The sequence below is a fragment of the Mobula birostris genome, chromosome 3, assembly GCF_030028105.1.
Source record: "Mobula birostris isolate sMobBir1 chromosome 3, sMobBir1.hap1, whole genome shotgun sequence".
In the NCBI taxonomy this organism is placed as follows: domain Eukaryota; kingdom Metazoa; phylum Chordata; class Chondrichthyes; order Myliobatiformes; family Myliobatidae; genus Mobula; species Mobula birostris.
In genome coordinates this window covers 182,701,932-182,716,483 of record NC_092372.1, presented here as the reverse complement: position 1 = coordinate 182,716,483, position 14,552 = coordinate 182,701,932, and the positions used below count along the sequence as shown (strand labels likewise).

Genomic DNA, 14,552 nt, shown 5'->3' with positions numbered 1-14,552 from the left:
TAGTGGGCACAGATCTGGACATAGTTTTTCCAAAGGGACTTAAGACAAAATTCTTCATAAATACCTCAGAATAGTAAAGAAAATGAGTAAAATTTGGGAAAGTGTTGATAATGGGGCAATAGGTGGAAGGGCAGGCTGAGGATATCTGCAATCTAGAACACTTTATATAGGTTGAGAGCTTGGTTAAAAGACTTGATAATTGTGGAGTTTACGTTGGAACATGTGCCATGTGGTCTACTCCTATGTTCTTATGAGCTCTTATACAACACGACATTTATGCAAATAGATAAGCCAACATCAGATTGCAAGAGTGAATGGCACTGCCAAGATCAGATTAACGAGTTTGGTTATCTGTTTCATGTCATAATGAACCAAATGTGGTTCTCACAAATTCCTAAAGGCCAATATTAAAACATCTCAGGAGTTTGGGGGAATCAGTGACATGGAAGGAGAGATGGGTGGAGAGAAAATGAAAAATTGAGGGATGAGAAGTTGGGGGGGCAAGGGAAAGAGGAAGACGGAAGGGTATTGGGAAAGAAATGAGCATGAAAAGGATGGCTGCTGGGAAAGGAAACTGGAGGGAGGGGAGATTTGCTTGGGAGGGGCTTGTAGGGCGAAGGTGGGAAGGGAAATTCAAAGCTGAGAGGACAGGAAGCAAGGGAGGCCTAGAAAGATGGGAAAGGGCTTGGATGTGGGAGGCTCAAAGAGAAGGAGAAAAGGAAGTTTGGAGAGAGTGAGTAAGTCAAGGAGAAATGGCAAGAGAGAGAAAATGAGAAAGAAATGAGCAGGAAATGCGAGAGAGGAAAGAAAATGAAGGAAAGAAAATGAAGGAAAGAAAATGAACATGAGCAGCAAAGGAAGCTGGAAGCAAAGGAGAAATATAGATATCCCTGTGTCACTGCCTATAATGCAGTCAATTCATTTATGAAAAGTAACTCTGGGGACTCCGGAAATCTACTGAATATCAGAGCAATTTTTGTTGTAGATTTTTTTAATGAGTTAACTTAAACCTTTTGTTTCATTTCAGTAATTAGTATTATCCCAAAACCCCTGAGTGAAGAGTAAAGCTTAGTCCTTCAAATATAACTTGATTTCTTCCTCCTGTGGATGTCAGTATGTTAATTTCTTGATTTATCTTTAACAAGAGATTCTGCAGATATTGGAAATCCAGAGCAACACACACAAAGTGCTGGAACACTCAACAGGTGTATGGTGCTTTACCTTTAGTGGCCTAAGGTACTCCTTGTGTGGCAACCTCTCACTGAGACTGACAAATGGCCTGATCTTGACAGACAGCACAGCACAGAGGAAGGGTTTATTAGCCAGATTATCCACCTGTAACATTAGTCCATCACAGACCACTGAGAGGATCGCACCACTGCTTTCAGCCAACATCCCATTCAGACACATACATCCACTCAGACTTGCATCTTCAACTAGAATTCACTTAATAGCAGGAGAACCCCTCACCCAGAAACAATAATAAAGAGAAGCCTGTAGAGTAACCCATCATTGTTGCACCTAAATGTGCAATTTCTCAGTGTTTCCTTTCATTTCCAGTGTTACTTTCTTATGTAGGAAAATGAAATATTCTCATATACAGGTATTAACCACATATTATCAGCTAAATAATGCACCTCTCAATACAATCATGGCATTCAAATATGTTTATATTATATCTACACATATACATATATGCATCATTCTGCAAGAGGAGATTTTGGTGGCCCACTCACCAGATGAGGGAGGAGTGGACCGTCTGGAACTAGGAACCACATCACCTAAACTGGAAGATGAATTTCCACCTGATTTACTAGGAGAGATTCAAATCAGAAAGTTCAGTTACAAATGTCATATAGTAACAGAAATTCAAAGTTCAAGATCAATTTGTTATCAAAGTACATACTGTATATGTTACCATGTACAACCCTGAGATTTGTTTTCTTGCAGGCATATCTAGTAAATTTAAGAACAATTATTGAATTATTGAAAGACTGCACCCAACAAGGCGAACAACCAACCAATGTGCAAAAGACAACAAACTTGGTAAATACAAAAGACATAAAAACATTATTAAGTAAGCAATAAATATGAAGAACATGAGATGAACGATCCTTGAAAATGAGTCCATGGGTTGTGGGAACAGCTCAGTGATGGGGCAAGGTGAAGCTGAATGAAGTCATTTATATTTTTACAGATTCTGGACTCTCTTCAGACTACCTGTATAGAATAACACAACACAGAAGTAGGCCCTTCCGTCCAATTCATCCATGTAGACCAAGTTGAATCAAGTTTAATTCAAATTAAAATTTATTACCCTTCAGTTTGAAACACTATAACATACTACAAGTGATCTGCTCCAAATCACTTTTGAATGATTTAAAAATAGGGCACTTACACAGAAGTACACAAAAAAAATGTGGAATAATAGTTGTACACTTGGCGACAACCATGGAACAACCATGCCCATCAATAAAGATTAAATATTCTGCAGAACGTTTTTTATATATATATATATATAAAATAAAAACCTGAGAGGCAGCCTGATTGAAAATTCAAGAATATGAATGTGCTTGTTAGGTTAGGCACAGAGGAGATTTTGCTTTCACCTGAAAGGAGAAATCAGAATCTGAAAGTATAAATCTATCATGGTTACTCATAAATTTAATCAGCAAGTTAGGAGAAATAACTGTCTCCCGGGAGAAGATTATTCTCATTCGCACTGAGAATTAAGGTGCAATGATGTGGTTAAAAGAGATGATAGACGCAGGTTTGACAGATGAAAGTTCAGAAGGGGTGAGATGAAGAATAGTACAAGGATCTCAAATGCAGCAACAACATGTGCTTGTTTGTCTGAATGACCTGAAACAGTGTTGCACAGCTCAAACAATATTCTGCAACTTGAGAAATCTCTGCTGCCACCAAACTCATGGCATTTGGCTTTCCCAGCCAGGCATCTGTATTACAGCTGCCAAGCTTTTTCTACAAACCCTATTTCCAGAAAAGTTGGGATATTTTCCAAAATGCAATAAAAACAAAAATCTGTGATATGTTAATTCACGTGAACCTTTATTTAACTGACAAAAGTACTAAGAAAAGATTTTCAATAGTTTTACCAACCAACTTAATTGTATTTTGTAAACATACACAAATTTAGAATTTGATGGCTGCAACACACTCAACAAAAGTTGGGACAGAGTTAAAATAAGATTGAAAAGTGCACAGAATATTCAAGTATCGGTTCAAAAGGAACATTTCTCAACGCAAGATTGCAGAGAATTTAGGTCTTTCAACATCTACTGTACATAATATTGTGAAAAGATTCAGAGAATTCAGAGATATCTCAGTGCGTAAAGGGCAAGGTCAGAAACCACTGTTGAATGCGCATGATCTTCAAGCCCTCAGGCGGCACTGCCTAAGAAACCGTCATGCTACTGTGACAATTATAGCCACCTGGGCTCGGGAGTACTTCGGAAAACCATTGTCACTCAACACAGTCCGTCGCTGCATCCAGAAATGCAACTTGAAACTGTATTACGCAAGGAGGAAGCCATACATCAACTCTATGCAGAAACGCCGGTGAGTTCTCTGGGCCCGAGCTCATCTCAGATGGACCGAAAGACTGTGGAACTGTGGTCAGATGAGTCCATATTTCAGCTAGTTTTCGGAAAAAACAGGCATCGAGTTCTCCGTGCCAAAAATGAAAACGACCATCCAGATTGTTATTAGCGAAAGGTGCAAAAGCCAGCATCTGTGATGGTATGGGGGTGCATCAGTGCCCACGGCATGGGTGAGTTGCATGTATGTGAAGGTACCATTGACTCTGAGGTGTATATTAGGATTTTAGAGAGACATATGTTGCCACCAAGGCGACGTCTCTTCCCGGGACATCCATGCTTATTTCAGCAGGACAATGCCAGACCACATTCTGCACGGGCTACAACAGCGTGGCTTTGTAGACACAGAGTGCGTGTGCTTGACTGGCCTGCTGCCAGTCCAGATCTATCTCCTATTGAAAATGTATGGCGCATCATGAAGAGGAGAATCAGACAACGGAGACCACGGACTGTTGAGCAGCTGAAGTCTTATATCAAACAAGAATGGACAAAATTTCCAATTGCAATTCTACTACAATTAGTATCCTCAGTTCCAAAACGATTAAAAAGTGTTATTAAAAGGAAAGGTGATGTAACACAATGGTAAACATGCCTCTGTCCCAACTTTTGTTGAGTGTGTTGCAGCCATCAAATTCTAAATTTGTGTATGTTTACAAAACTATTGAAAAACTATTGAAAATCTTTTCTTTGTACTTTTGTCAGTTAAATAAAGGTTCACGTGAATTAATATATCACAGATTTTTTTGTTTTTATTGCATTTTGGAAAATATCCCAACTTTTCTGGAAATGGGGTTTGTAATTCCATTTCTGACATGTTCTCTACTTCAGGAAATTATTTTTCTTTTACAATGTGTATTGAATCTCTTTATACTATACTGCATTTTCATCATTAAACTGAGTTACATGGGAATATTATTTTCTTATTTGGTTTAATTGGCTAAATGCAACAAATATGTGATTAAAGCTATTTTTCCATGTTAAATGCTGATTTTGATACTATATAATAGCACATCTAGAATGGCCCTGAAGTTTTATGTTACACTGAAGTGTAGTCAAATGACAGCATTCTGAAAGAGGACTACAGAAACTTGAGTTTTTCCACCTTCAAATGAGGCACCTAATAGGTTGTCGTTTAGAGGTGTAGAAGAGACTATATGTTGCAGAGAAGGTAAATTTGCAATTAGAGTAAAGCTTTGATTGTTCAGAATACTCAGGACCTTAAAACAACCTGGCAGCAACCATGGAGACAGATGATAGTCAACATTTAGGTTCCATTCCATGTATTAGTTCAAGTATCACCCGCCAGCCGCTATCTTTCAAATCCACTCTCCCTCATCCCCCATCTGCCCTTCACCTCTTTCCTCACCTGGATCTACTTATCACTTGTCAGCCCAACTCACATCCTCCCCCTCCACTCCGTATACTGGCTATCATCCTAACAACACACCCATTCCTAATACAGGGTCTCAACCTGAAATGTTACCAATCCTTCTGCCTTCACAGATGCTGCCTGACCTGCTCATTTCCTCTTGCAATTTGATTTTTGCTCCAGATTCCAGCACCTGTAGACTCTTGTCTCCCCCTCAGTACTTTGGTGATGCTGCTGGACTAGCAGATTTTCAAGGCTATTTGTGTATTATTTCTATTAACACCCCCAAAATATTTTTAATTTACTTTTTTTAAAATAAATGCACATTGAATTTAAAGGAACAATGGGGACGAGCTGAGATTAAAAGGAGTGTGGAACCCAGTGGATTCAAAATGAGAATGGGTCCCACTGGGTCTAAAAGCAATATTAGTCACAGGAGCAGGGAAAGGGCGGCTTTGGTGAGTTTAAGAGCAGTATGGAAACAGAGTTTAAAGTGAGTAAACATCAGAACATCTACGTTGAATCTATGGCGGGCAAATAATAGCAATTTCTCTGTGGTAGGGATCTGGATTTTTAAAAAAAGATTGCGCAGAATACTAAAAGCTGGAAGACGGAGAGAAAAAAGTGTAATGGCATGCTCAGATTTTAGCAAAGCAGGTGTTAGCATGATCATCTATTTCCTAAGAAACTACAATTATTTTTAATGTGGCATCTCAGCTGATTGGGCAGGTGCGTTGTACAGTAAGGCAAACTTTACTGGGGAAATTCTATTTCCTTTGATTTGACTGGAAGTGTCACACTCTGACTTGAAATGCCTTCCATGCCAAGAATTTCTTGTTCAGCTTACCTTGAGTGATATTTTCCCTGCTTTGTTTTTTGGTCATTCTGCAGCCTCATATTTTCTAATTTGACTGGACTTGGGATGAATCCTATTTCACAGCCTTCTTTAACCAGCCGTCCTATCCACCAGTCATTACTAAATTTCTAAATTTGGAAAATAAGTAACAGAAAATGTATTACATTTTGCCGCCTTACTTTGCACTCAATACTGCATCAATTAACAAACTTACTTCTTTGACATGTAGAAAATCCTTTGCTTCGAAAGAGATAGCCATGCCTGGAACAGGGACATCATTATCCAGGGCTGCGCTGTAGCCAACATTTGTCCGTACAGCAAATGCAACAGGTTTAGTCTGTTGGGGAAAATAGAACATTCAGCTAATTAATTATTCCTCGTTGGCTGATACCCTGGACGACCTTAAAGATGCTTTTAAGCATTTCAATACTTACAAAGGGAAACATTTTAGTTTGATCACATCTTATGTGCAAGAATTTATCATTATGCACAAAGCATTTCAACTGGTGTCCTGCATGTTACATCACTGCTAATTCAATCAAACATTGCTTTAAACTCATATTTAAATTAAACAACAGCAACACATATTACATACAAAAATATTCAGGTATGGGATACCGTGCAATTCAATTTTAACTCATAAACACAAAGATCCAGTAATTTAAATAAGATTAATTTATTGAATTGAATTGACTTTATTACTTACATCCTTCATATCATGAGGAGTAAAAATCTTTACGTTACGCCTCCATCTAAATGTGCAATGTGCAATTTATAGTAATTTGTAATAAAATAGTATGTAAAACAATATAACATGGAAATACAATTGCATCAGCGTGAGTTAATCAGTCTGATTGACTGGTGGAAGAAGCTGTCCCGGAGCCTGTTGGTCCTGGCTTTTATGTTGCGGTACCGCTTCCAGGATGGTAGCAGCTGGAATAGATTGTGATTGGGGTGGCTCAGATCCCCAATGATCCTTTGGGCCTTTTTATTTATTTTTTTACACACATGCCTGTCTTTGTAAATGTCCTGAATAGTGGGAAGTTCACATCTACAGACGCGCTGGGCTGTCCGCACCACTCTCTGCAGAGTCCTGCGATTGAGGGAAGGACAGTTCCTGTACCAGGCAGTGATGCAGCCAGTCAGGATGCTCTCAATTATAGTCATATACATAATACAGTATGGTCATACACACCAGGGTGAAATGAGATTTCTCGCTCATGTGAAGTCAGAATAAAGAGTACACATGGCAGTAGTAAATACAACAACATGTACAACAGCGGGCACTTAAAGAAAGTAATAGTGAAAAACAGAGCACACTGAGGCAGTATAAATGAATGCTCAAGTGACAATAATGAAAGAGGTAGAATCAAGGGAATGTGGCAGCACGACCTGGAAAGGGTGCCAGATTTTCAAACATAAATGTGCTGTTTAGGATTGAAGTGGGTCTTTCCTCATTTTATCCTCTCCAATATCAAGCCCTCAGATTTATTTAATGAAGTAAAAATGTGAAATGTAAAGTACTGTGTTAGGCACAGGAGAGACTGGTTTAGAGAGTGGGAATAACACCTCTGCTCTCCCTTTTACCTCAGGATGGGAGATAGATCTCTGCACAACAGTATAGGAAAATAATCACTTGTACAGGACAATATGCACTGCCCATGAGTCATACCAGATTAGAAACATGGAGGTCAACTGCATTCTAGTTAATCTGCAAGACATATTCACTGATCACATGTTCTTAACCTAAACCCTAATGAGGTTGCAACTCCAACTGGAGCTAAGCATGAAATATTGTAGTGTGGCGACACACTTTCTGGCACCCACGAACCGGCTCACAACAGCGCGCGCAGACAGAGGGCCGGCCCCAAAAAGGGCGTCAGGCCATCTTCACCAGCAGGGGGAAAATCCCGCACGCGGAAAGGCTCTGGGAATATGCATTCCCCACAGCAGTCCCGCCCCAGGGAGGGCGGGAACGGGAAGGCTTTAAAGCAGGCCGCGAAGTTTGAAGAATTCTCTTTCATCGCAACTCTAACTCACCAACTACCTGTGGTTATTCTAGCGCTGTGTGTAGCACACCACTACAGTAGCATAAACACGTCGCTACTAATTATTTGGTTTAAATCAGTAACTTACTCTGACAGGTAACTAATAGAAAAATTAAACAAAATTTACCAGTTGACCCACCTGAGCTCGTAACATCAAACCCTTTAGCCCACTTGCATCTGGAGGTGGGGGGAGGGGTCCCTTGACAGAAGCTGGCTGTCAGCACACCACTGAAGCCCAGTGTCTCCATCAGGGGTCCAATGGTGACCTGCAATTACCCTAAGAATAGATATTAGCTGTTCAGAAGTCCAGGCCTTTCACTCTTGCTGAGGAATGCCGAAGTTCTGCCAAGTTACATGGATAACAGCTGGCAGTTCCAAGTGGAAATGCTGGCATTTAAGTGGAAGATCCAAAGCATTAAATAAAATGCTTGAGCAACACACATAAAAGTTGCTGGTGAATGCAGCAGGCCAGGCAGCATCTCTAGGAAGAGGTGCAGTCGATGTTTCAGGCCGAGACCCTTTGTCAGGACTAACTGAAGGAAGAGTGAGTAAGGGATTTGAAAGTTGGAGGGGGAGGGGGAGATCCAAAATGATAGGAGAAGACAGGAGGGGGAGGGATGGAGCCAAGAGCTGGACAGGTGATTGGCAAAAGGGATAAGAGAGGATCATGGGACAGGAGGTCCGGGAAGAAAGACGGGGGGGGGAGGAACCCAAAGGATGGGCAAGGGGTATATTCAGAGGGACAGAGGGAGAAAAAGGAGAGTGAGAGGAAGAATGTGTGTATAAAAATAAGTAACAGATGGGGTACAAGGGGAGGTGGGGCATTAGCAGAAGTTAGAGAAGTCGATGTTCATGCCATCAGGTTGGAGGCTACCCAGACGGAATATAAGGTGTTGTTCCTCCAACCTGAGTGTGTCTTCATCTTTACAGTAGAGGAGGCTGTGGATAGACATGTCAGAATGGGAATGGGATGCGGAATTAAAATATGTGGCCACTGGGAGATCCTGCTTTCTCTGGCGGACAGGGCATAGGTGTTCAGCAAAACTGTCTCCCAGTCTGCGTCGGGTCTCGCCAATATATAAAAGGCCACATCAGGAGCACCGGACGCAGTATATCACCCCAGCCGACTCACAGGTGAAGTGTTGCCTCACCTGGAAGGACTGTTTGGGGCCCTGAATGGTGGTAAGGGAGGAAGTGTAAGGGCATGTGTAGCACTTGTTCCGCTTACACGGATAAGTGCCAGGAGGGAGATCAGTGGGGAGGGATGGGGCGGACGAATGGACAAGGGAGTTGTGTAGGGAGCGATCCCTGCGAAATGCAGAGGGGGGCGGAGGGAATGATGTGCTTAGTGGTGGGATCCCGTTGGAGGTGGCGGAAGTTACGGAGAATAATATGTTAGACTCGGAGGCTGGTGGGGTGGTAGGTGAGGACCAGGGGAACCCTATTCCTAGTGGGGTGGTGGGAGGATGGAGTGAGAGCAGATGTACGTGAAATGGGGGAGATGTGTTTAAGAGCAGAGTTGATAGTGGAGGAAGGGAAGCCCCTTTAAAAAAGGAAGACATCTCCCTCATCCTAGAATGAAAGGCCTCATCCTGAGAGCAGATGCGGTGGAGACGGAGGAATTGCGAGAAGGGGATGGCGTTTTTGCAAGAGACAGGGTGGGAAGAGGAATAGTCCAGATAGCTGTGAGAGTCAGTAGGCTTATAGTAGACATCAGTGGATAAGCTGTCTCCAGAGACAGAGGCAGAAAGATCTAGAAAGGGGAGGGAGGTGTCGGAAATGGACCAGGTAAACTTGAGGGCAGGGTGAAAGTTGGCGGCAAAGTTAATAAAGTCAATGAGCTCAGTATGCGTGCAGGAAGCAGCGCCAATGCAGTCGTCGATGTAGCGAAGGAAAAGTGGGGGACAGATACCAGAATAGGCATGGAACATAGATTGTTCCACAAAGCCAACAAAAAGGCAGGCATAGCTAGGACCCATACGGGTGCCCATAGCTACACCTTTAGTTTGTAGGAAGTGGGGGGAGCCAAAGGAGAAATTATTAAGAGTAAGGATTAATTCCGCTAGACGGAGCAGAGTGGTGGTAGAGGGTAACTGATTAGGTCTGGAATCCAAAAAGAAGCGTAGAGCTTTGAGACCTTCCTGATGGGGGATGGAAGTATATAGGGACCGGACATCCATGGTGAAAATAAAGCGGTGGGGGCCAGGGAACTTAAAATCATGGAAAAGTTTAAGAGCGTGAGAAGTGTCACGAACATAGGTCGGAAGGGATTGAACAAGCGGGGATAAAACCGTGTCGAGGTGTGCAGAAACGAGTTCGGTGGGGCAGGAGCAAGCTGAGACAATAGGTCGGCCAGGACAGGCAGGTTTGTGAATCTTGGGTAGGAGGTAGAAACGGGAAGTGCGAGGTGTGGGAACTATAAGGTTGGTAGCAGTGGATGGGAGATCCCTTCAGCAGATAAAGTCGGTGATGGTGTGGGAGACAACAGCCTGGTGCTCCTTAGTGGGGTCACGATCGAGGGGTAATTAAGAAGAGGTATCCGCAAGTTATCGCTGTGCCTCGGCAAGGTAGAGGTCAGTACACCAGACTACAATAGCACCCCCCTTATCGGCGGGTTTAATAATAAAGTTAGGATTAGTGCGGAGGGAGTGGAGAGTAGAGCGTTCCGAAGGAGTGAGGTTGGAATGGGGACAAGGTGCGGTGAAGTCGAGACGGTTGATGTCCCGTCGGTAGTTAGCGATAAAGAGATCCAGAGCAGGCAGAAGACCAGAGCGGGGTGTCCATGAAGAAGAGGAGAGTTGAAGACGGGAGAAGGGGTCATCGGTGGGGGTGGAAGCCTCTGAGGGCCCAGGAGATATTGTGACTCCCGTCTCCCCTTCCCCCATCAATACTCTGCAATCCCGTCTCCCTCAGATCCCACCGTCAGCTCCTGGGCCCTCAGAGGCTCCATCTTCCTCTCACCCCAACCCTCCCCTCTCCACTGACACCCCCAGCCTCCCCTCTCCCCCCTCCGATCCCAGCTCTCATCCATGCCGGGTCTTTACCATCCCCTCCGACCTTCAATTGTCGGAGGCAGGACACTCTGTCCTCAGTAAGGGCCTCACCTTTGTCCCCCTTCACCCACACCTCAGCGAGTTCCGTGTTCGCCATGATGCGGAACTTTTCTTCTGCCATCTCCGTCTCCGAGCCTACTTCTTCAGCAAGGACTCTTCCACCCCCACCGATGACCCCTTCTCCCGTCTTCAACCCTCCTCTTCTTCATGGACACCCCACTCTGGTCTTCTGCCTGCTCTGGATCTCTTTATCGCTAATTGCCGACGGGACATCAACCGTCTCGACTTCACCGCACCTTGTCCCCATTCCAACCTCATTCCTTCCGAACGCTCTGCTCTCCACTCCCTCCGCACTAATCCTAACCTTATTATTAAACCCGCCGATAAGGGGGGTGCTGTTGTAGTCTGGTGTACTGACCTCTACCTTGCCGAGGCACAGGGACAACTCGCGGATACCTCTTCTTACTTACCCCTCGATCGTGACCCCACTAAGGAGCACAAGGCCATTGTCTCCCACACCATCACCAACTTTATCTGCTCAGGGGATCTCCCACCCACTGCTACCAACCTTATAGTTCCCACACCTCGCACTTCCCGTTTCTACCTCCTACCCAAGATCCACAAACCTGCCTGTCCTGGCCGACCTATTGTCTCAGCTTGCTCCTGCCCCACCGAACTCGTTTCTGCATACCTCGACACGGTTTTATCCCCGCTTGTTCAATCCCTTCCGACCTATGTTCGTGACACTTCTCACGCTCTTAAACTTTTCGATGAATTTAAGTTCCCTGGCCCCCACCGCTTTATTTTCACCATGGATGTCCAGTCCTTATATACTTCCATCCCCCATCAGGAAGGTCTCAAAGCTCTACGCTTCTTTTTGGATTCCAGACCTAATCAGTTAACCTCTACCACCACTCTGCTCCGTCTAGCGGAATTAATCCTTACTCTTAATAATTTCTCCTTTGGCTCCTCCCACTTCCTCCAAACTAAAGGTGTAGCTATGGGCACCCGTATGGGTCCTAGCTATGCCTGCCTTTTTGTTGGCTTTGTGGAATAATCTATGTTCCCTGCCTATTCTGGTATCTGGCCCCCACTTTTCCTTCGCTACATCGACGACTGCATTGGCGCTGCTTCCTGCACGCATGCAGAGCTCGTTGACTTTATTAACTTTCACCCTGCCCTCAAGTTTACCTGGTCCATTTCCGACACCTCCCTTCCCTTTCTAGATCTCTCTGTCTCTGTCTCTGGAGACAGCTTATCCACTATGTCTACTATAAGCCTACTGACTCTCACAGCTATCTGCACTATTCCTCTTCTCACCCTGTCTCTTGCAAAAATGCCATCCCCTTCTCGCAATTCCTTCATCTCCGCCGCATCTGCTCTCAGGATGAGGCCTTTCATTCTAGGACGAGGGAGATGTCTTCCTTTTTTAAAGAAAGGGGCTTCCCTTCCTCCACTATCAACTCTGCTCTTAAACACATCTCCCCCATTTCACGTACATCTGCTCTCACTCCATCCTCCCGCCACCCCACTAGGAATAGGGTTCCCCTGGTCCTCACCTACCACCCCACCAGCCTCCGGGTCCAACATATTATTCTCCGTAACTTCCGCCACCTCCAACGGGATCCCACCACTAAGCACATCTTTCCCTCCCCCCCCCTCTGCATTCCGCAGGGATCGCTCCCTACACAACTCCCTTGTCCATTCGTCCCCCCCATCCCTCCCCACTGATCTCCCTCCTGGCACTTATCCGTGTAAGTGGAACAAGTGCTACACATGCCCTTACACTTCCTCCCTTACCACCATTCAGGGCCCCAAACAGTCCTTCCAGGTGAGGCAACACTTCACCTGTGAGTCGGCTGGGGTGATATACTGCATCCGGTGCTCCCGATGTGGCCTTTTATATATTGGCGAGACCCTACGCAGACTGGGAGACTGCTTTGCTGAACATCTACGCTCTGTCCGTCAGAGAAAGCAGGATCTCCCAGTGGCCACACATTTTAATTCCACATCCCATTCCCATTCTGATATGTCTATCCACGGCCTCCTCTACTGTAAAGATGAAGCCACACTCAGGTTGGAGGAACAACACCTTATATTCCGTCTGGGTAGCCTCCAACCTGATGGCATGAACATCGACTATCTAACTTCCGCTGATGTCCCACCTCCCCCTCGTACCCCATCTGTTACTTATTTTTATACACACATTCTTTCTCTCACTCTCCTTTTTCTCCCTCTGTCCCTCTGAATATACCCCTTGCCCATCCTCTGGGTCCCCCCCCCCCTTGTCTTTCTTCCCGGACCTCCTGTCCCATGATCCTCTCTTATCCCTTTTGCCTATCACCTGTCCAGCTCTTGGCTCCATCCCTCCCCCTCCTGTCTTCTCCTATCATTTTGGATCTCCCCCTCCAACTTTCAAATCCCTTACTCACTCTTCCTTCAGTTAGTCCTGACGAAGGGTCTCGGTCTGAAACGTCGACTGCACCTCTTCCTGGAGATGCTGCCTGGCCTGCTGCGTTCACCAGCAACTTTTATGTGTGTTGCTTGAATTTCCAGCATCTGCAGAATTCCTGTTGTTTGCAATAAAATGCCTGAAATGGATTTGCTTCTTTCAGGACTAGTAGTTATTTCTTCTATATGGGTGCAATTAGATAACTATGTCCCACATTATGCTGAATGATATAATAGTAACACAGAAAATGCAGCAAAGGTTCAATAATGAACTAGGCCACAGTCTGCGTGTTTGCACAAAAACATACAGCGTACAGAGAGAACTGTAATATAAGATATGAACTACTGGGATCACTTTCGTAGCGAGAATAAAATTCTCACTTAGGAAACTGGAAAAGAGGCTAATCGAAGTTTATTGATGAAGTGTTTGCAATATTTGCCACAGTGAGTACTCTAGATGAGAAACAAGCCATTACTATCTTAAAGGTGGGCTTAATATTTGAAGTTGAGGAAAAGTATAAAAAGCAAAAATAAAAATAAATTATTCCATAGTTATAGTGTCATACAGCACAAAAATACGGCCATCAGCCCACCACAATCTTATGTACCAGTAACTGGTCCATAGCTTTCTATGCTTTACAAATTCAAAAGCTCACATAGGAACTTCATAAATATTATGAATCTTTGCCTTCACCTACCTTTCAAGCTGAGCATTCCAAACTCTATCTACTCACTGGGTGAAAAAGAATCTTTCTTTATATCCTCCTTAAACCCCTTATTCCTTGTCTCAAACATACGCCCTCTGGTGTGAGATATCTCTGTTATAGGGAAAGTTTATTACCGTCTGCATGTCTATACTCCTGATGGGTGGCAGAGCAGTGTAGCGGTTAGTGTAATGCTATGACAGCACTAGTGACCTGGGTTCAATTCCACCACTGCCTGTAAGGAGCTTGTACATTCTTCCTGTGACCATGTGGACTTCCTCCGGCTGCTCTGGTTAACTCCCACATTCCAAAGGTGTACGGTTAGTAGGTTAATTGGTCAGATGGGTGTAATTGGGCATCGTGGGCACATGAGGCTGGAAGGGTTTGTTATCATGCTGTAAATAAACAAATACAATAAATAAAGTTTTGTGTATCTCTAACTAGACCCTTAGTC

At 44.1% G+C, this 14,552-nt stretch overlaps 1 protein-coding gene across 5 annotated transcripts in view; it reads right to left on the bottom strand.

The window, feature by feature from the left end:
• The window catches only part of LOC140195467 (voltage-dependent L-type calcium channel subunit beta-2-like), a 331,456-nt gene that overhangs the window by 28,390 nt on the left and 288,514 nt on the right, over window positions 1–14,552 (bottom strand). For all 5 annotated transcript variants that reach the window (XM_072253796.1, XM_072253799.1, XM_072253797.1 and 2 more), the window contains 3 exons: window positions 6,057–6,179; window positions 5,834–5,970; window positions 1,737–1,813 (listed from right to left, as the gene is read on the bottom strand). In XM_072253796.1, coding sequence (XP_072109897.1) covers window positions 1,737–1,813; window positions 5,834–5,970; window positions 6,057–6,179 — 337 coding nt within the window. The remainder of the gene's footprint in view (window positions 1–1,736; window positions 1,814–5,833; window positions 5,971–6,056; window positions 6,180–14,552) is intronic.